Source organism: Pelobates fuscus, chromosome 3 (genome assembly GCF_036172605.1).
Source record: "Pelobates fuscus isolate aPelFus1 chromosome 3, aPelFus1.pri, whole genome shotgun sequence".
In the NCBI taxonomy this organism is placed as follows: domain Eukaryota; kingdom Metazoa; phylum Chordata; class Amphibia; order Anura; family Pelobatidae; genus Pelobates; species Pelobates fuscus.
Window position 1 is genome coordinate 150,673,525 of NC_086319.1, and position 23,096 is coordinate 150,696,620.

The 23,096-nt window shown below is 42.3% G+C and overlaps 1 protein-coding gene across 1 annotated transcript in view; it reads left to right on the top strand.

Moving 5' to 3' along the window:
* The first annotated feature begins 5,368 nt into the window (after positions 1–5,368).
* The window catches only part of CTNNA1 (catenin alpha 1), a 39,278-nt gene continuing 21,550 nt past the window's right edge, over positions 5,369–23,096 (top strand). The window contains exons 1-5 of the mRNA XM_063447525.1: positions 5,369–5,693; positions 15,535–15,638; positions 19,452–19,647; positions 20,212–20,378; positions 21,154–21,273. Of these exons, the coding sequence (XP_063303595.1) occupies positions 15,537–15,638; positions 19,452–19,647; positions 20,212–20,378; positions 21,154–21,273 (585 nt within the window). The 5' untranslated portion in view covers positions 5,369–5,693; positions 15,535–15,536. The remainder of the gene's footprint in view (positions 5,694–15,534; positions 15,639–19,451; positions 19,648–20,211; positions 20,379–21,153; positions 21,274–23,096) is intronic.

A 23,096-nucleotide genomic window follows, 5' to 3' on the forward strand; every position in this document is an offset into this window, starting at 1 on the left:
TGGTAAATTTTCAAGCTGGACAAAAGTGGTAAGTGGTGTCCCTCAGGGTTCTGTTTTGGGACCGCTTCTATTTAACATATTTATAAATGATCTTGAAATGGGCATTGAAAGCCATGTATCAGTGTTTGCAGATGACACAAAACTTTGTAAAGTAATAAAATGTGAGCAGGATATTGCCTTGTTGCAGAGGGATTTGGATAGATTGGGGGACTGGGCACTAAAATGGCAGATGAAATTTAACGTAGAAAAATGCAAAGTTTTGCACTCCGGGGTTAAGAATGCAAAAGCAATTTACACCCTAAATGGTAGTGAACTAGGGATAACCACACACGAGAAGGATTTGGGAATTGTTATAGACAATAAATTAGGTAGCAATATGCAATGTCCATCTACCGTTGCTAAGGCCAGTAAGGTTTTGTCATGTATAAATAGGGACATAAATTCTCGAGATGAAAATATAATTTTGCCTCTTTATAAATCACTGGTAAGACCACACCTTGAATATGCTGTGCAATTTTGGGCACCTGTTCTAAAGAAAGATATCATGGCACTAGAAAAAGCGCAGAGACGAGCTACAAAATTGATAAAAGGAATGGAGCATTTTAGTTATGAAGAAAGGTTAAAAAATTTAAATCTCTTTAGTTTGGAAAAATGGCGCCTGAGAGGGGATATGATAACATTATACAAATATATTCGGGGCCAGTACAAACCATTATCTGGAAATCCATTCATAAGCAGGGCTATACATAGGACACGAGGTCACACATTTAGGCTTGAAGAAAGGAGATTTCATCTAAGGCAAGGAAAAGTTTTTTTTTACAGTAAGAATATGGAATTCTTTGCCTGAAGAGGTGGTTTTGTCAGAGTCTATACAGATGTTTAAACTGCAATTGGATAAATACTTGCAAAAACATAACATACAGGGATATCATTTCTAATTAGTGGGGTAATAGCTGCTTGATCCAAGGAGACATCTGACTGCTATTTTGGGGTCAAGAAGGAACTTTTTCCTAGTTTGTGTCAAAATTGGAAGCGCTTCAGACTGTTTTTTTTTCCTTCTTTTGGATCAACAGCAAAAGCATATGTGAAGAAGGCTGAACTTGATGGACGCAAGTCTCTTTTCAGCTATGTAACTATGTAACTATGTAACTTATATTTCAGAGCGATCACATGGCCCACGGGGCCTTATTTGCCGAGGGGGGGCTGTCTGGCCATCCCCCCAGACTGGAAGCAACACGATCACCAGCGGGGGAACGACGGCGATTGAATAAGTGCATAGGACGCCTCAAGGACCGTTTTTTGTCGGACTTTCCTAGTATGTTTGCGGTCCTTAACCAGTTTAAGAGGACACTACAGGCATCTCATTGAAGTGGTGTGGGTGCAGTGTCTCTTTCCCCTTAACCCTGCTGCTGAAAACATCGCACTTGTACAGAAACTGGCATTGCAATGTTTTTCTTGCAGGATTAAGACTGCCTCTAGTGGCTGCCTACCAGAGAGCCACTAGAGGCACTTTTTGCTGTTTCACGGAGATTAACTCTGTTAAACGGTGCTGGTCGAGCTCACGCTTTGCATGAGGATGTCCATTGTCTTTCAAATCCCCGTAGGAAAGCATTTACCGTATATACTCGAGTATAAGCCGAGTTTTTCAGCACTTTTTTTTTTTTTTTATTCTTTATTTTGTTTGTGCATTGATGGTACATACAAGCTCAGTTTAGCCACAACAGCTAGATCAAGTATTTTCTGCCAAGCAAGGGTATGCAGTTGTTAGCATCAGTAAGGCAGCACATTTTAATATATAGTAAACAGTGTTATTAATAATGAACGATAGCTCTAACAATAAAAGCTGAAAACAGTGGGTTATCTTACGTGCAGCACCTGCTTATGCAATGCGGGGTGAGTGTACTCTGAGTACCTACGGGCAGGGTGCAACAATTGCCGCTCAGATCGCTAGGTGTGTCTAAATGAGTGAACCGGGAGCTTGATAGAGTGGCTTACATCCCCCTGCATATACTTCTGTGTCAGGAATACCGGACGACATCTCTAAGGATTATACAGGGGGCCAAGGGGGGGGGGAGAACAAGTAAAAAACTGGTGCGGTGCGCGCACACATCAATGGAGGGGGTAAGCAGGTTTGCTTAAGGTAGCGGGCAGCCTTTAACCCCTTAAGGACCAAACTTCTGGAATAAAAGGGAATCATGGCATGTCACACATGTCATGTGTCCTTAAGGGGTTAAACATAACAGTGAGAAAAGAAAAGAACAAAACATATAAGTATAGCATAACTGAGAGAGGTTTAAGTCCATAATGTGGACGATGTCGGAGAGTTCATGGCACTGATGTAGACGCCTTTTCTCCCCTCTGGGCTGCCGGTACAAAGGATTGCGCCGTGGCAGGATTCCAGGTAGTAGTGGCCTTCGGCTTGTTGGGTTCCGTTGTGGCTGGTGTCCGCCCTCCCAGTGCAAGCTGCTGCAGGATTTCAGGTATTTCGGTAGCTTCATGTAGTTTCAGATGACCAGTGTCTCTGGGTATAATTAGAGCTTTGCGTGTGCTCCAGCGGTAGGGTATGTTATGTGCCAACAGTTCTGCAGTCAGGGGTCGCAGAGACCGTCTCAGTCCATAGTGGCCTTCGACAGGTCTGGGTAAAAGGTTAAATCATGACCCTCAAATTGGAAGGTTGACTTGTTGCGTACGGCTGACATGAATGTCTGGCGGTCTCGCCCGTGTTGGAATCTTACAATTACATCATTCCCTCTTTCTGGTGTGCCAGTTTGAGGTCTTGAGATGCGAAAGCAACTGTCCAGTGGCATCCCTTTGGCCTGTTTGGCCGTGAAGAGCGTGGTGAGCAATCTGCGAATTAGGTGCGGCAGTTCTGCGGTCTCTACCGCATTAGGTAGGCCTCGGATTTTTAGATTTTTCCAGCGCCTCCTGTCCTCCAGCGCTGCCAAATTATCTTGATGCTGTTGTTGTGTCTGTTGCAGGGCAGAGATTTGTTGCTCCACTACATGCAGTTGGGATTCTTGTGCGGCGGTGTTGAGCTCCGCGTTCTGCAGGCGGGCTACCACTCCGCTTATCTCATCCTGGAAAACTCCTATATCGGTCGCTATATTGCGGCGTAATTCACCTAGCATGTCTTTGAGTTTTTCTTCTGTCAGGCTAGGGTTCTTGGGTGGGAGAGTCGCTCTGCTCATTGCCCCAGTACCGTAGTCGTCGTCTTCCGACTCTGTGGCCTCACTGAATGAGTGGTATAGGCCTTCCAGCTGCGGCGCCATCTCGGGCCTTTGGTAGTTTGGAGGCCTCCGCAGGAGTTCTCCAATGTCCGCGGTAGATGGAGGTCTGCCCGGCTTCGGTTTTTTGTTTCGCCGTCCCATGACCATCCAGGAGCAGGTAGCAGCCAACCGTGAAAAGTAGTTTTTTTCCACCTTTTTTGCCGTTATTATGCAATTGTCTCCCGGAGCTCGAGACATGTGCGTCTTCCCAGTATGGCTGCTAGCTCCGCCCCCCTTCACCACATTTTTTGTGCTGAAAAACCCCAACTCGGCTTATACTCCAGTTAATTGTCTGTATTATGGCAATTTACATTCCCATAATACAGACTGGGGGCTATGGGGGCTGCAGAGCTCTTACTTACCTGTCCTGCAGCTCCTGTCAGCTCCCTCCTCCTCCGCGCCGGTCCGTTCAGCACCTCTGTCAGCTCCCAGTGTAAGTCTCGCGAGAGCCGCAGGGTCATAGTGCGGCTCTCGCGAGACTTACAGTGTGAGCTGACAGAAGAGCTGCACGGACTGGCGCGGAGGAGAAGGGAACTGACAGGAGCTGCAGGAGAGGTAAGTAAGAGCTCCCTGCCAGCCCCCCTCCTACACAGCGCCCATCCACTGGATCACCAGGGAGTGAGAGCCCCCCTCCCTGCCATGTATCAAGCATGGAGGGGGGACGAAAAAAGATTACGTATATAATATTAAAATAAAATAAAAAATAATAATAAAAAATAATAATTAAATTAAATAAAAAATAATAATTAAAAAAAAAATTATTAAAATAATTAAAAAAATAATAATAATAAAATTGCCCAACCCCCACCAAGGCTCTGCAACACATACACACACACTGCATTCATACACACGCCACTCATATACACACTGCACTCATTATATACACACACTGTAAATAAATATTCAATTAATATAATTTTTTTAGGATCTAATTTCATTTAGAAATTTACCAGTAGCTGCTGCATTTCCCACCCTAGTCTTGTACTCGAGTCAATAAGTTTTCCCAGTTTTTGGGGGTAAAATTAGGGGCCTCGGCTTATACTCGAGTATATACGGTATTCAATGCATCCCTATAAGAAAATCCTAACACCCTTGATAGCTGTGGGGGAGCAGGGAGACAGCTTTATATTCCTAACACTATAGTGTTCCTTTAATTGTTCTAGTCTTCCACTGTCTCAGAGACGGATTGGGAAAGGAATGTAAAAGACTAGATAATAAAATTACTATCTATGCGGGGAAGGAGGGCAGGAAGAAACAAGCTCATTGTGCCCGTCAACTGCATGCTGACGACAGACATACCTCTTTTTGCACAGAATTCACATTAGGCAGGAAGAAGCAGAGTTTTAACATGCAACTAGCCCCCAGCACAAAAATGCAGATTACTCTATATGTGCAGCATATCAACGAGAATCACTGAACGTACAGACTCATACCACAATGACCACTTGTAAAAGCATAAGTGGTCATGGTGGTTGTAACAACCCTTTAACCTGCAATGGGAAGAAAATCTGTGGTTCCTAAACAGGGAAATGCAGGAGAGGTGTATCTTCCTGCACTCCCTTTACTGAAACATGATTGAGGGTGTCTGCAGGAGACGGGGTAATGGAAATAAATGCAACTATAAACTGTTAACAGTATCACAGTAAGGTAAGTAAGAAACAATAGCATAACATGAGTTAAGCCAGATGGTTAGAAACCTGCAAATCTTTATCTGTAGAGCTTTACTGTTTTCCCCTAACATATTAAACTTGCTGTGACGACAATTCACAGCGCTTGAAATGACAGGAGTTTATCACAACACTATCAAACTAGAAACTAAAATCGGAAAAATCGTCTAGCCGATATTAGAGCCTCTTATTTAACGTACAGTATAGCTAGTGGTTAATTAAACCAAGATCGAACATTCTAAACGCTGTAACTATCACGCTGTCAGACTTGTCCCAATAATAATAATATTATTATTCCAGGACTTTTTATATCCCAGAACTCCAGCTCTTCCTGTGACTGCACAAACCCCACCTGAAACTGGGGTGTGGCCGAAACCCTTGCTCGATACACAGTTCAGGGCTGTTCCAGGAACTCAGCGAACCCCCCACTAACACTTTCTATATCTGGGGTTTACCGCTCCCTCAGATTGACTAAGCTCACTTTCTGGACCCGCTGACGTCACACTGATTACCGAGTCAGGGAGAGCGAATAGTTCCCAGTTACGGTCACTTTATTATTGCCATTAAGGAGTGTTAGCCAGAGTAGGCGGCAGGGAGGAGCCCGCACACAGGAACTGCTCTCCTCATCCTGTTTCCTCCCTCTGATCTCGGGCTGGGATAAATTGGAATTTGTGAGTTGGGACAAAGCGCCTGTCCGTGGCTTGAGGCCGCCCTTTACCCCCAGTCCTGGTCTTCGTTGTCGAGTTCGACATCGTAGCAGGTGAGTGTAGGTGGGCAACTTTTCCCCACTCCCACAGCCTCTCTTATTTCTTTTAAACTAGTTGAACGTTCCTTTAGGATTCCATGCGCAGTTATAGTGTAACTATAGTGTAACAAGCTGGGATCTTATGTAATATATGGGCTCACTTCAAGTAGACTTATCTACCTTTCTTACCAGAGTATTTCTACATTAGTAAACTTTGTTTAACCCTTTCTGTGCCAGAGATGTGCCCCCCAGCATTCCTTTCCAGTGTCCTGGACACACCTCGTTCTTGGCACTGAAAGGGTTAAAGATACGGTTAGATCAGCCACCTATTCGTACTCGGGTGAGTGATCTTGTTTTTAAAAGTTGGAATTATGGTGGAGGTGAGGGTGTTGTCCAGATCCCTGTCTTCCGGCGCCATGTATGATGCTGTGGAACTACATTTCAGTCCTCAGGCCCGATTCGAGGTAGTAGAGGCGTAGGGCGGGGGGGTCTGAATCACATTTTTTCTTTGGGCCAGCCCCCTCCTTTTTTTTTTTTTCCTCCTCCTCTCTCTCTCTAACCTGGGTTTATTTTTCAGATTTCCTTTTTTTTTTTTTTAGTTTCGATTAGACCAGTACTGGTTGTACATGGTATGTTGGATTTACACTGATACATATTTAAAACCAACGTTTATTCTCTATAGCATGTATACTTTTCCGGGTAATTCGATAAGCTGTGAAAATTGAGGAGTTATTTACGAAGCTCCGAACTTTGGTAAACCAGTATATTGTTGCACGTTTAAATCCCGAATGGCAATCTTGAGTCTACGTTAGCCGATTTGGAGAATTTCTCTGAATCGGCTTTTTTAGCCTTAATTTTATTACTTAGTTCATTTCATTTGCTACAATTATACTTTTAGTGAATAACCCAGCAAGATGTCGAAATTTAGGTCACAATAGTTAAACTGAACATATAGCTGACTGGGTGACTTTTGTTTTCCAGTTCGGCTATTTTGAAATCCTTACCATGTGTAAATAACTAGTGAATAATCTTGAGTGTCTGCGAGATATGGACAGATCACAGTATAGCTGTAAATTTGCTAACGTGAGCAATTTCCAGTTACTGTCAAATTTCATCTTATTTCAACGAACTGTACTTAGTTCTGCTGTTGTTCAGAGCCCTGATATATGTTGGCGTGTTATAAATAATAGATCGTTGTTCTTGCAGTAGTAGAACTGTGTTCTTATTTTATTTTCTTCCCAGGAATGGTCAGTGTGTCGTCCATGGAGTCTCTCTAAAATTGTTGCCATTCCTTTCTCATCAATTTGCCCTGTGGTGTTTTGTTACCATTCCCGAAATTCTATGCTGCTCCTCCACTTTAATTATTCATTGAAAAAGGCTTAGACAAGGTGTCCATCCCTTCAGGTTAACATAGTTTTTGGATGCATCAATAATGCATGCAGGGCTTTCTCTAATTGTTGTTTTTATATGTATCACGAAAAACCTGGTATTCAATGCTGGATTCCTATATCAATCTGAAACAAAGTGCAACTGGCTTCTGTATCTGCACAATAAAGAATTGTTAATTTTAAACAAAGCCTAGCCAAACCATATATAATAATTTTTTACATTGGCACCATGTTTTGACTATTTTCTATAGATAGACAAGGGAGTCTGAGAGCAGATAAAGGCTGTGGTAATATGCTGATGCAATTGTGTGTGTGTGGTTTTTTTTTTTCTTTATAACTTGCCTCCAAGTATGATGGCTATCAAAATATTATCAGCTTGGTGTAGTAACTTGTGCATTACCTTGTTTGCACAGCTAGTCACATCAGAGTTTAAGCGTTTTTATATAATTTTGGCTTATTTAGAAAACTTTCTGCAGAGATAGTATACTTGGCAGTATTCACATTATCATACTCCTTGGCAATACCGATCTCTGCAATAGGCACATTTTTATTTTTTTCCTCTTGAAAACATTCGAACCATAAACCCTACAGCCATCTGTAGTTGTCATGGTACCAGGGGTGTCCTGATTCTTATGGTCAGGGGTGTTAAATTGTTTTAGCAGTTTGACATTTTACCAGAGTCCGGTTGGCACCTGTGCAGCATAACCTACATCTGTTCTCCTTGCAGGAGAAGCCGGATGTCACTGCTAAGAGCAACGCAGGACCCCAATCTTTGGCAGTGCTCTTAGCCCAGGGCTTGACAAATTTGTTTAGAGTCTACCATCTTTCCCCTAAACTAGGACCGGGTCTTTTTATTAATTTTTTTTCCCTCGAAAAACGCACTAGTTCTTATTTTCAGGGGGTGTCTTCTTTCGGGGAAAAAAAGATTGCAAGCAGGTCTACGTTGGGGGGATATCCCCCCAAACATAAACCAATTCACTAAGGCATATAATCCTGCAAATCTATGTTCGGGAACGTTTCCCCTAACCTAGATTACAGTATAAACGTATATAAATAGGAGGGCGCAGAATACAATTGATCTGATAAGTGCAGCAACCAACAAACAAATCCTGGTAATAACATTTGGACACAATGATGCCAAAGAAGTGATGGTGCGCAATAAAAAATAAAAACCCTCACTGTGGGTGTCTTTAAAAGATAAAACCTTTATGCATAGAGGTTTTATCTTTTAAAGACTCCCATAGTGAGGGTTTTATTTATTATTGCGCACCATCACTTCTTTGGTATCATTGTGTCCTAACCTAGATTAGATTAACTTTTTTGTATCTCTAGAGCTATCCAGCTTCACTAGCTGGGGAATTCCAGATGTGGCACTGCAGGATTTGGTTAAGTTGTCAAACTGTTTCTCCATGGTTTCTTATCCTTCCATGGGACAGTGCAAGGGCTCTCCTTGCACCATAACCCTTATAGCAGACTGTAGTCGTCAGTGCTGGGAGTGTTCCTTTTAAGGCTGTTAAAGGAACACTTCAAGCACCATAATTGCCACAGCTAACTGTAGTGGTTGTGGTGCCAAAAGTGCTCTGGTGCGCCATCCTCTTCTTTGCAAGTAGTCAAACTCTCTTTAGTATTGGTTTGACGTCATACCTGGGGTCTGCAGGCACTCGCTGCCTATGTCCTCCACAGCTACAAGAGTTGTAAGCTCTCTGCCTCAGTTAAGGAGGGCTTAGCTCATTGGCTGAGAGAAAGGAGCTGATGCTGTGAGCTAGCCCTACCCAGCTCAGTTTGACTCAGGCAAGCTAATGGAACACCTTGCGTAGATGTTTCCAGCTGTCCTCTCCTGTAGTGGAGGCAGAGAGCAGAGCTGGCATACTGTAGGCCTGAAGTCAAACCAAATGCAAATATACAAAATTCAGCCCTGCACTCAAACTCCCACTACTACTACCATAGTATACATCTGCCCCAATACATACATTTAAAAACAAAGAAAAAAATTAGTTGTGCACTATTCTGTATCCCACATTTAAAGGGACACTCCAGGCACCCAAACAACGTTCTCTAAATTAAGTTGTTATGGTGCCAGGAGCCCCCCGGACGGACACTTGACTGACATTGTTAAACTGTTGTCAAATGGTTTAACCCCCAACTTGCCTCCAGCGGCTATCTCTGTGTTTGGTTTTTATTTATGATTTATTTTTTTAAGAAGTCAAATGCTTCTAAAATGAATTGACTGCTTATACAGGGAAGTACCAGAGCACTATTGGCACCAGAACCACTACAATAGTTATGGTTCTTTAAATGTGTTACATTTTAATAGTGGTGTGTTTTTTAAATGGTATACTCTAAGCACCAAAACCACTCCCTTTTTTTTTTTTTTTTTTTTTTTTTTTTTTAATGAAGTGTGACTTTTTTAAAAAAATGTTTTCTTTTTTTTTTTTTGATGCTTGGTTGCAGTGCCTTTTTTATTTGAAAATGTAAAGGCATTGCCGTTTCTGAGAAGCAGTGCTCCTCAACCCTCTCCTCAAGGCTTTTAGGGGTTACCCGGGTGTGTCTAAGGTGTTTAAAAACAAAAATAAACACCTTAGACTCTAAGGTGTGTGTGTGTGTTTGTTTTTTTTTTTTTTTTTTTCTTCTCTCTCTCTAAACAACTTAGACATACCAGGTAATCCCTAAAGCCTAGACTGTTAGGTGTACCTTGAGGAGATGGTTGTGAAGTACTGCTGAGAAGTGTCAATGTTTACTCATTGTCTAAACAGTGCTGGATGTCAGACTGACCACCACTAGAAAGACTTCCTTATTGGAGACTTTCTGTCTGTTTGTGAGGACGCTAAACAAACCCATCCAAGGCAGGCCGCAGCACTTGTCAATTCTCTTTGAAAACCACTGGGTTGGCCAAAAATCCTAATGATGACTTCACCAGAGAAGAGACTGTGGTGTGTGTTTATTTTATTTTTTTATTTATGTGACTCCCCTAGTCACAATTGCCTAAATACATTAAGGAAAACTAACATAAAAATTATTTAATGTTCGCGTTTCTTTCATTGATATCTGTGTCCATCCATACTTTAGTTTCACATAGGACGTTTTAACAGTGCTTAATGTAAATAAGGTTACAAGTCAGTTTCAAATTTTAGGCCACAGTAGCCAATATAGTGTTGTTTTGGTTGAAACTCCCTTTCCATTACTAATGTTTCATATTTTTTATTTATTATTGCTGTTGTTTCCACATATGATGGTGACTTTTTTTTTTGTTACCCCTCCCCCACCACTCCTGTGTCCTTTAGTGTGTAATTCCAAATATGTGCAGATTGTTGAGTGACTAAATCAGGACCTGGTCATATCAAAGTACTTAACATTTTTGGCAGCTCACCCAAAAAAAGTGCTGGCATTCTTGACCCATGTTTTAACAGACATTCAAATGTGAATGCAGGTGTTACATTTTTTCCTGATATGATATTGATGCTGGTCACTTAAAACGCATGTATGTCATTTTTCTGTTGGATTCAAACTCTAGGTAAGGCTTGAATTCAATCTGAAACTCCTTTTGGTTAGCCCACCTGTGCAATAAGGGTTCAGAACGAATGTAATATTGCTTGGATGCAGGAGAGTTGAGGTGCGTGTGTGTTGTGGATTTTTTTTTCCTTCCAAGTGACCAGACAAAATCAGCTATATCAATTTGAGTCACTGTTTAACAATATACAGATACCAATTAAAATATGGATAATAAAGGGGGGAGTTGCAGAATTTTGAATAGTGAACTGTGCATACAGTGAACTTTTTTTTTTTTTTTTTTTAATGGTATGTTGTATGCTATAATTGCAGTAATGACCTTCATGAAGCGGGGTTTGTCGTGTGTGTGTGTGTGTCTTTTTTTCACTCTGCACATTGTTTTTAAAAAAAAAAGAGAAAAATTAAATGCATATTTAGTATAAACTGCGAGAGAGAGATGAGATCTGTTAACGGTTTCCGGAGGGCCAAGAATTTTGCTGACACCACGTTGATTAGGGGTATGGTAGTTATGTGATTGCAAGTCAAACCAACCGTGATCCGAGTATGGGGAAGTTGTTGTTGTGTATTACTTCTTGAAAAAGACCCTATAGGGGTCGAAACGTCGATTTACGATATTTTCTTCACATGTAATTCACTTCTCAGAATAAAAGTAAGTTATTGAAAAAGTCCTGTGAGTGCACCTTATTACAATATTGGAATATTCATACCTACGCTGAGGTCTGCACCCAGGCAAGAATATTGCTAAGATTTTTTTGAAAAGGGTGAGTGCCAAGTTTTTCTCTCTCTCTCTCTGTCTCTCTCTCTCTGTCTCTCTCTCTCTGTCTCTCTCTCTCTGTCTCTCTCTCTCTGTCTCTCTCTCTCTGTCTCTCTCTCTCTCTGTCTCTCTCTCTCTCTGTCTCTCTCTCTCTCTGTCTCTCTCTCTCTCTCTGTCTCTCTCTCTCTCTGTCTCTCTCTCTCTGTCTCTGTCTCTCTCTCTCTGTCTCTGTCTCTCTGTCTCTGTCTCTGTCTCTCTGTCTCTGTCTCTGTCTCTCTCTCTCTGTCTCTGTCTCTGTCTCTGTCTCTCTCTCTCTGTCTCTGTCTCTCTCTCTCTGTCTCTGTCTCTCTCTCTCTGTCTCTGTCTCTCTGTCTCTGTCTCTGTCTCTCTCTCTCTCTCTCTCTGTGTCTCTCTCTCTGTCTCTCTCTCTCTCTGTCTCTCTCTCTCTCTGTCTCTCTCTCTCTCTGTCTCTCTCTCTCTCTGTCTCTCTCTCTCTGTCTCTCTCTCTCTGTCTCTCTCTCTCTGTCTCTCTCTGTCTCTCTCTCTCTCTTTTTTTTTTTTTTTTTTTTTTTTTTTTTTAATTTATATTTTATTGAGATTTTGCATAAAAAAAAATACAACTAATACAGAGTATGTCATGGAGGCACGCTATATTCTGTGCCTCTTCTATAGGTCTTAAATTTCAAAAGTTCTGCTGTTCTTTTATACATGACACATAGGTTGCCTTCAATTGGGGCTTGTTATAGTCTGGTGTGTGTCTTCGTCTCTTATGAGTTGTTTTGTGTTGTCTATGTTGTGTGGTCTCGTATGGCTATGATGTTGGGCGTCTGGGCTGTGTGGTACTGCTTCTCGTAGTGTGGCTTATATTATGTCTTATAGCTTGTCTGGGGGGCTACGTGTCATAGGTTTCTTTCCATGTCGTCCAAGTGTGAGGCTGTCTCCCTCCCTGATTATGTGAGTCATTGTGTAGACGATTAGGCGTGTTGTCTGGTATGTGGTAAGTCAAGTAGTGGGTCAGTCCTTGTTATAGGGCTGCTCATCTCGCAGGCTTTCATTCGCCCCTTATTTGCACTCTCAGGGTCAGGCCCCAGTGTTTTGTCAGTCCTCGCCCGGTGAGTTTATGGTCTTCCAGAACGCCGTGGGGTCTTCCCCGGCCGATAGTGTAAGTGTCTCATTTCCCCTTTGGACGTTCAGCGTTCCATCTTCTCCCCAGCGGTACCGGACATCTGCCTCTCTGTTTCTTGGCTACTGGAGCCAGTTGTCTCCTTGCCACTAGTACCTCGAAGGGAAGGTCCCCATAGATCGTCACGCAGCAGCCCTCGAGCCGGAACGACTTGATCTCTCTGGATCTGTTGAGGATAGCGGTCCTCACTGCAATGTCTCTGGAGATGACTATTGTGTCTCTCGGAGCCCCTGGAGGTGCTGCTGCCGCTTTCCGCACTCGGAACGCCGAGACTAACATCCCCTTGGTGTCTTTGCTCTTTAGGCCCATCGAGGCCACCAGTCTCTGGGTGAAGGGTAGCAGGGCTTCGTCAGACACAGTTTCCGGTATTCCCCGCATGCGGACATTTTTGAGTCTGTGGCGGGATTCCAGTGCGGTCACCGACCGGGTAAGTTTCTGCACCTTTGTAGCCAGGTCCTCTATTTGGTTGTGGGTGTTCTGCACCTGGTGTTCTCGTGTTTGCTCTTTATTTTCAATTTCGGAGATCCTCTTGCGGAGGTCTCCTATGTCTGCTTGGGCCTCTTTCAGGTCCGATTTCCAGACTTGCCTTATTTCTTGCAGGAGGTTTTTTATGTCTCCCTTAGTCACTGGAGAGGAGTCCTCCTCGGAGTCCGTTTCTGGGTAGTCTTCTCCCGGCTCGGGTGAGGAGGATATGTCTCCCTCCTCTTGGGATGCGTCTGAGGCCTCCTCTTCAGCCCGGGCCGCGGGCGCCATTTTGGCGGGAGCCGCGGTTGCGGCTGCAGGTCTCTCAAAGGAGAGCCTTATGTCCGGCATTCTCGGCATCGCTGGAGGCTGGTATTTTCTATTTTTGCGCCCCATGGCAGTCTCTGTTGGAGGGTGAGTGAGGATGTCGCCTGTGGGACTCCTATATGTCTGGAATATCGCTATATTTGGGATTCTGTCTCGGAGCTCCAGCTTTTTTTTTTTTTTTTTAATTAATCAAAACACTTAAACGGTGTTGTGGCCTTAGAAGCAATTTTGGGTTACTGGAGTAGTAAATTGAGACATCAGTCAACGATTTTGTTTACCAATCCTGCAGCCCTACACTGTTCACTGGTCCTGTCCCTTTTTCTAGCAGTTTAACACTAAATAAGGGCCCCTGGCCACCCACAGCCTGGCTCATACTTGAGGCATGGCAGGTATTGAACATTTCCTTCTGGCCATACCTATTTATACCATCAGTGGGCATTGTGATGGGCTGAAAGTGGCCAGCAGACATTGCAGCCAATCACAACTGCCCCTTGCATCTCCGGCGAATAATACGTTCTCATTAGCCCACAATTCACAAAGCGAGATGGTATGCTGAGACCTTTCCTTTATCATTAAAACCCTTTTCCTGTTTGTCTAGGAATGGAAGGATGGTGCCAGGGGACATCAGGCACTATAGTGACACAGTTTTTAGGTTGAAAAAAGGCTAAAGCCAATCCGCTTCAACCTTGAAACCCATAATTTATACTGTTGATACAAAAGACAAAAACCCAATTGTAGCCATTTCCAACTATGCCACAAAAAGGCAGATAATTCCATATCTTTATTGTTCTTACCTTTCCCGTGGAACCCTTTGACCTAGTGTATCAACTATTTTCTACAGATAGTAAACAAATTTGTAATACTTAGAAGCAGGTGTGCTTCTGTGTGTAGAGTTGGTGTTTGTATATAATTTTCTTTCATATGGGGGTCTGTTTGTATGCAATGTTTGAATTTAAGTGCAGTGGTGTGTTTGGATGTAGTGTTGGATTTTAAATGCAGATGTACATTTGTGTATAGTAATGTTGTTTTGACTGTATATAATTTCTCAGTTAGAGTTCAGGGGTGTCTTTGTATGACGTGTGTGTGTGTGTGTGTGTGTGTGTGTGTGTTGGTTTGATTGTTGGGGATGTCTGTGCATGTAATGCCACATGCATACCTACACATATAAATACACATAAAACAATAGACACATTGACACACACTGACACCGATACAGATATACACAACTTGACACACACACACACACACACACAATGACAGATATACACTGGCATGAGACTCAGACATACTGACAGATGCACACACACGGATACAGTGACGCACAGATACACAAACTGACACAGGTACATACATATGTTTATATTTGCAGTTACTCTTCTGTTCACTCAATTATTTTTTTTATTTATTTATTTTTTTTCCCTTCCAGGAGGGTGACTTTCTTTAGTGCTGCAGGCTGGTTTGCCAGTACGACAGCTGCTCAGTCCCTGCTGCGCTCTCACTCCCTCCAGCCGGCGCGCTCTCGTTAAAGGAAGTGCTGTCACTTCCTACCAGCATCCCATACTGGTCACGAGGTCTTAGATGCCACGGCGCCTGACCAGACCCCTGCTTAGCGATACCCATTGGGTTGACCTAAATGCTTGGGCCACCCGATGGATATATTGCCGCGGAACCCCACTTTAGTTCTCGCGGAACACAAATTGGAAAACGCTGCCTTAACCACACTATGTGGGGCAGTGGTGAGAATTGTCTCTGGTTCACATGGAGTAAATCATCTCTCAGGCAGACCATTGGGTTTGGGGGGGAGGGGAAGGCGGGGAATCTTGATATTTATTTAAAAAAACATAAACACCATATTGCATTTCTATGTATACATATGCTTGACAAGCCAGATTTTAAGTATTTTGTGATGATTTAGGTTCCAGTGATGGCGGTTAACTTTGTTTTACCATAGCCCTTTTTTTTTTTTATTTATTTATTTATTTTTTTATTATTTTTTTTTTTTTTTACTGCTTGCCACAGTGAGGCACTACTTGTAAATGGGGCATGCTGCTCTCAAACCTAGATTAAAATTCTAGCATACAAATAGGTTTTCACTTAATCATTGTACAATAAAGGTTATCCTTTTAAGGGGATACATAAGGCACTAAAGATCCAAAAATGCACTCGTGATTACAGATGCTTTGGAGGGGTGGGGGGGAGAATTCTTCCCTGATCCTATTTTTCTTCTGTCTATAGAGATGACTTTAAATACAGCAAACGTGAACTTCAAATGGGACCCAAAAAGTTTGGAAATTCGAACATTGGCAGTTGAAAGACTGCTTGAGCCTCTAGTTACTCAGGTAAGTCAATTTTCTGATATTTGAATATTGAAGTAAAAACATTCTTTGTTTGTTTTTGTTTGCTTTGTTTTTTTGCTAATATTTTGTAATAATATACCTCTGTCTGCTGTCTGCCTACAAATGTGGTTCAGCTGAACTTCCACAACTCAGTTGGACTGTAAATGCAACCAGTCAGTTATCCATCACTATGAAAAACTCATTGGCATCATTTAAAAAGCTGCATGGGAGAAATGGTTAACGTCAAATTCCCAATTATTAAAACGGTTCAAATTTTGTTAGATTTTGCCTGGAGTATATCCAGTGGAATTTTGCTTATTGATAAATACGTTTAAGTAGGATTTCTATGTGCAAATTACCGAGTCTTAAAGCAGACACTAGATGGTGCCGGTATAATAGAATTTCAACAGAATTGACCTTTAGTAGCTGAGTACTACAAACGTGTTCGAAACTCCTTAATTTTAGCAGAATTTTGTTTAATCTCACCTGCATTTGAGGTTTAGTGAATAAGACTGATGGCCATAGCACATTCACTGGTATATTCCAAACCGCACCTGCTTATGCACACCAGTCAAGTCCTCCCTTACCAATTGGTCATTGCAGGAAAGTCTCCCTCTTTTTGCCTTATATGTGCAGGCAGACTTGATCCATGCAGAGTTCACTGTGGCAGCTCCGCTTTGGTAATATATAGCGGAGCTGCCACAGTTTTGTAATTCTGCAAATTGTGATGCATGACTATATTTTCCTTATTTTTATTTTTTGTTGTTGTTGCTATCCAAGTTAACTATATAGATATATGCAAGCTGCTGTATTTGAGATGTCAAGTTTTGTGACTTTCTTGGTTATCTAATTAGGTAGTCACGTGATTGATCTGAAGTGTTTAAATACACTATTGGTTTTAAATTCACTTTAGTGTATTTAAACACTTCAGATCAGTGGTCGAAACATTGCAATTTTGGGACTGCATCCCCTTTTAATAAAGATTACACTCCCTGCTGGCACCATTTTGCCTGTTTATCCTTCACTTGTATTGATCCAGGCAGGGATGTCAATCATATGCACTTATTTGAATTGCGGGCGCTCCTACAAACAAAGGTTCCTGGCAGCTGCACCTTCCTTTATGGCTGGATGAGTATTTCAGCTGTCAGGAGTACTGCACAAGGCAAAAATATGTGCCTATTTGCTAATTCATATAAAGGGACAGTATAGATGGCATAACCATCACCCGCTGTTATGGCTCCAGGTGTTTTCTTGTACCATCTCGCCAAAAGTAGTCAAACCTTATTCAAATAGTTTTCAGAGGCGTACCCAGAATCTCTAGCGCCCTTGGCGAGGAGCTGTACCGGCACTCCCCCCTCTATATCATGGAAAAATTAAAAATTTGAAAGAATGTGCTTCACCATGTAAAGGGGAAACTAAAGAAACATATCTAGCATCATATTTTGTCTCCTAAACCTCCCTGTCCCACTAAAAAAAATAATACAAATAAATTAAGTTTCTGAGGTTTCTTGGGAATGGAGTCCTGCTAGTCACCCACTGCAAGGAGAACTCCTACAAACCCTCCCATCTGCTAGTGTGCATGAATTGCAAGCTCCATACACTTATAAGGTGCTGCTATTATTTGTTTTAATATCTTTTAGTCACTTAGAAATTACTGCGCCATCTTTTAGCTTGGTTTCTTTGTATATTGTATTGTATTTTAAGCTCCATACATAATGCTTTCCCAATAATAATGTGTTAAGCCTCAAATCATAAATATATGTATATATTTACACACACACATTTATACGTGTGTGATGATGGTGATGTGCCAGAGGAATGCTTGTCACCATATTGCAAGCATAGTACAGGCACATTACATCTAATGACAAGCATAACACAGGCACATTACACCTTACTGCAAACACAACAAAGGCAAATCACACTTTTTTTTTTTTTTTTTTACGAGCATAACACATTACACCATATCAGTGCCGGACTGGGATAAAAAACCAGCCCTGGGAATAATTTTATACCAGACCAATAGCATTGTCATTATACCAGCCCCATATCCTAGCGTTCTATGCTTGTTCACAAAAGGGGAAAAAACATGCATTTAAAAGCAAGAGTATATTATTTATAGACAAGAATGTGATACATCTATATATCCTTAGTATGTACACAGTTGTATCTCTCACTCTGCCCTGATGTATACCCCATGCACAGGGCAATATATGGGTTCCAGTACGTAAACAACGTTATATGAATTGCCCTGTGCAAGGGTATATATCAGGGCAGTGGCGGCTCTAGACTTTGAGGCCTTGGGCGATACTTAAACGTGAGGCCCCACTAACAGCCAAAGTGGAAATAAATAGGAGTTCATTGTGTGCTGTAGTTATATTGAAGGATGGCCTTGCAGCATTGGATACAGAGCGCTAGTCTCTGAATTCATTGTTCAGAGGCTTGCCGTGTCTCTTCCTCCCCCCCCCCCCCCCCCACCCCCTTTTGTTCTTACTGTAAATAAACAAACTTTAATTTGCCTTAGACTAAATCCTTTTTTTTTTTTTCCGGCCTAAATGCGTGATCTTGTGTCCTATGTGTAGCCCTGTTTTATGAATAGGTTTCCAGACCATGGTTTGTACTGGTCTCGAATATACTTGTATAATGCTATCATATCACCTGAGGCACTGTTTATTGTAAACTAAAGAGATTTAAATTTGTTTACCTTGCTTTATAACTATAATGCTCCATTCATTTTATTTATTTTATAGCAGCCTCTGCACTTGCCTATTTCAAGATCTTTTACAAATCTGTTCAAGGGACACTCTAGTCACCAGAACAACTACAGCTTATTGAATTTGTTCTGGTGAGTAGAATCATTACCTTCAGGCTTTTTGCTGGAAACAGTGTATTTTCAGAGAAAATGCAGTGTTTACATTACAGCCTACTGATAACTTCACTGACCACTCCTTAGATAGCTGTTAGAGATCCTTCCTGGGTCATGGCTGCCTAAAATGCATCCAAACATTCAATGTCTCCTCCCTCTGCATGCAGACCCGTCTCTTTCCTCAGAGATTTTATTGATTCAATTCATCTCTATGAGGGGATGCTGATTGGCCAGGGCTGTGTTTGAATTGTGCTGTCTCTGCCCCTGATCTGCCTCCTTGTCAGTCTCAGCCAATCCTACGGGGAAGCACTGTAATTGGATCAGACTACCACTTCTTCTAATGTTAGTGGGCAGGTCAAAAGGAAATACTGACAAAGCAGGCAGCTTCAGACTTGAATAAAAGTAAGATTTTACTATATTTAGGGAGGCATGAGGGGACTAGGGTAGCTAGATGGTGGTTTTAACCCTATAGGGTCTGGAATGCATGTTTGTATTCCTGACCATATAGTGCTCCTTTAAATAAATATGGACCCAGAACAGAACCCTGAGGGACACCACTTGCCACTTTACCATTGATGACCGCTATATGAGATTTGTTCTTTATAAAATACTAATTATGGAATGGGTGGTGGGGATGATAAAATAGCTTTAAAGGAACACTATAGTCACCAGAACAACTACAATTTATTGTATTTTGTTCTGGTGAGTATAATCAGTCCCTTCAGGCTTTTTGCAGTTTTTTTTTTTTTTTTTTTTTTTAGAAGGTTTGCAGTGTTTACATTTCAGCGTGGTGGTGTTAACACTATTAGGTCAGGAATGCATGTTTGTGTTCCCTTTTAAACGTATGTGTATAAATCTGAAATCCTTGCCTAGGAACAGTAAATTATTTTGTGTGCATGATTGTCTTGCATTGTTTGTAATGGTGCTTCTCCACTATTTGCAACATTTAGGTAACAACTTTGGTGAATACAAGTAATAAAGGACCGTCCAATAAGAAGAAAGGTCGGTCAAAGAAAGCTCATGTTCTGGCCTCTTCAGTTGAACAAGCCACACTGAATTTCCTGGAGAAAGGAGATAAAATTGCAAAGGAAAGCCAGTTTCTCAAAGAGGAATTAGTTGCAGCTGTTGATGATGTTCGTAAACAAGGTATTTGTCGTGGTGTTGTGTGAGTGGGGTGGTTTTCCCCCCCTCGCCCCTCTGTACAGAACTTGGGAATGCTATAATTCCTTTAACCCCGTAAGGACACGTGACATGTCATGATTCCCTTTTATTCCAGAAGTTTGTTCCTTAAGGGGTTAACCTTTTGCATACAGTACTTATTTCTAAATTTTGCACATTTCCTTTTGATTCTTATTGACTTTATTCTGTTTTGGGGGCAAGTCTGTATATGTGTATATAATTTTCCTGCTGAAACATGCAATGTGAGCATTCACAGACCCATGTATTTTTGGACACTGGTTGGAAAAGATACTCTTCTGTTTTTAAATCGAGGTGTGTGTGTTCCTTCATGACTGAAGCAGATTTACAGACTCTTCCCCCGAGCAACCTATCACCCTGCCTTCCGGCATGTGGCCTGTAATTGACTGCTCTTTTCTAACCAGCTTTTCGTTGAGGTTATCTGTCAGTTACCATTCAGCAGTAGCTACAGTGATCTGAAACATTAACTTTAAGTCCACATTTGGTACAAATAAAGTGTTTTGTGTTCTACAGGAGAGTCGATGAAGAGTGCTTCTGGAGAGTTTGCTGATGATCCCTGCTCTTCAGTGAAACGTGGAAATATGGTTCGAGCTGCACGTGCCCTGTTATCTGCAGTCACAAGATTGCTTATTTTGGCTGACATGGCAGATGTGTATAAACTACTTGTACAGCTGAAAGTGGTAATTTCTTTTATTTTTCTTTCCTCTTGGCAATCCTGTGTAAGTCTGGATGGTCAAATGATTAATGAATGTGATTTGTGTATTTAAGGATTTATTCAGTGTGTTTTCCAATGTTCGCTTAAATGCAGAAAGATTGGTCTATCATAAGGCTTTCAGAACTTTCCAAAGGGAAAAATTTGTTAAAGGGACACTACATTCACTAGAACAATTACAGTTCTGGGGGAGTATAATCATTCCCTGCAGGTATTTCTATGTAAACACTGCATTTTCAGGAAAAGTGGTTTAAAACGATGTGGTCAGAAATACATGTTTGTTCCTGACCCTATATAAATTCACAGTTGCATTTTCTCAAATGCATTTTTTTTTTTTTTTAAATATGTTTTTAAACTTTAAAAGACAAAACAGAAGTGACAATTTGACAGTTATCCTTTTGAAAGTATATCACTGTCTAAACGCTTAATTACAAGAAGCTTAAAAACTGTATCTTGGATTTTATAAAATTTAAAGCTGTGGTGTGGTTTTTTTTTTTTTTTGTGTGCGTGCATTTAGGACTCTCTCCATGATGGAGCACTTAAGATGTTCACAAGCTAAAAAAAAAAAGGAAATTGTAGGTTCTCCTTTCTGTGGCTTCTTGTAACTTTTATGAACTTATGAAATGTAGACCAATACACAGCACCTTGGCTAGGAATGTTTACTGCACATACCTGCCCCTACCACTGAGAATGCCACATAATATTATGCAGAACTAGTTAACAGAGGACTTTGTTTTTTATAGGTGGAAGAGGGAATTGCCAAACTAAGAAACGCTGGCACTGAGCAAGACTTGGGTATACAGTACAAGGCATTAAAGGCAGAAGTGGACAAATTAAATGTAATGACTGCAAAACGACAACAGGTAAGATTATGTGTTCATTTCCATATTTTGTTTCATGGACTAACTTTAATAATTATCTATTTAAGATTTCTTAATGCTTCATGTTTAAATAAGAACAATCCTTAAGTGCGTATCCTCTTTCCACTGTCATGAAGGCATAAGAATCGTAACTTATAAGTGGCCTAAAGCGAAGTACCTTCCTGTGGCATGATCTCTTGTTTCGGTGCTCTCCCTGCCCATATTGTACATTTATCTCTGACAAACCGCTAAATTGCATGGGGTTTTAATATATCCATCTTCTCCACAGACTGTAACTTTTTTTTTTTTTATATTTTTGTATACTCAACCGAAGAAAGAATAATGAAGGGTTTAGTTATAATATATTATCATACATTGCATAAGCCTGCCACAACTCAAATGCACCCCACTTTTAGCAGGTCCTACTCTAGCCACCTAATGCCGAGGATAATACATTCTCACGTGGGTGCTCTAAATGTGTAAGACTCTTATTCTGGCATAGATCTGGTCTCTTAAAAGTAGGGATCAACCAATTATTGGTCTGGGAGACATTATCGGACGTTATTCTGCATTTTCAGTAATATCGATATCCAATAAATATACCGATATTTCCAATAATGCAGACCAGGGTCCTTTGGGGACCACGGCGGTCCTGGGGGGCCCAGCATACTTACTTGCCTTCACAGCAGCTCCCTTCAGCTCCCCTGTCTACCTCTCGTGAGTCCCGCGGCTGTCAGAGCTGACCCGTGGCAATGCTCCACATGGCACACATGCCGCGAGAATAAGACAGGGGAGCTGAAGGGAGCTGCTGGGAAGACACTCGCCTCACACACACACACTCGCCTCACACACACACACTCGCCTCACACACACACACTCGCCTCACACACACACACTCGCCTCACACACACACACACTCGCCTCACACACACACACACACACTCGCCTCACACACACACACACACTCGCCTCACACACACACACACACTCGCCTCACACACACACACACTCGCCTCACACACACACACTCGCCTCACACACACACACTCGCCTCACACACACACACTCGCCTCACACACACACACTCGCCTCACACACACACACTCGCCTCACACACACACACTCGCCTCACACACACACACTCGCCTCACACACACACACTCGCCTCACACACACACACTCGCCTCACACACACACACACTCGCCTCACACACACACACACACACTCGCCTCACACACACACACTCGCCTCACACACACACACTCGCCTCACACACACACACTCGCCTCACACACACACTCGCCTCACACACACACTCGCCTCACACACACACACTCGCCTCACACACACACACACTCGCCTCACACACACACACTCGCCTCACACACACACTCGCCTCACACACACACTCGCCTCACACACACACTCGCCTCACACACACACTCGCCTCACACACACACTCGCCTCACACACACACTCGCCTCACACACACACTCGCCTCACACACACACTCGCCTCACACACACACTCGCCTCACACACACACTCGCCTCACACACACACACTCGCCTCACACACACACACACACTCGCCTCACACACACACACTCGCCTCACACACACACACACACTCGCCTCACACACACACACACACTCGCCTCACACACACACACACACTCGCCTCACACACACACACACACTCGCCTCACACACACACACACTCGCCTCACACACACACACGCTCGCCTCACACACACACACACTCGCCTCACACACACACACTCGCCTCACACACACACACACACTCGCCTCACACACACACACACT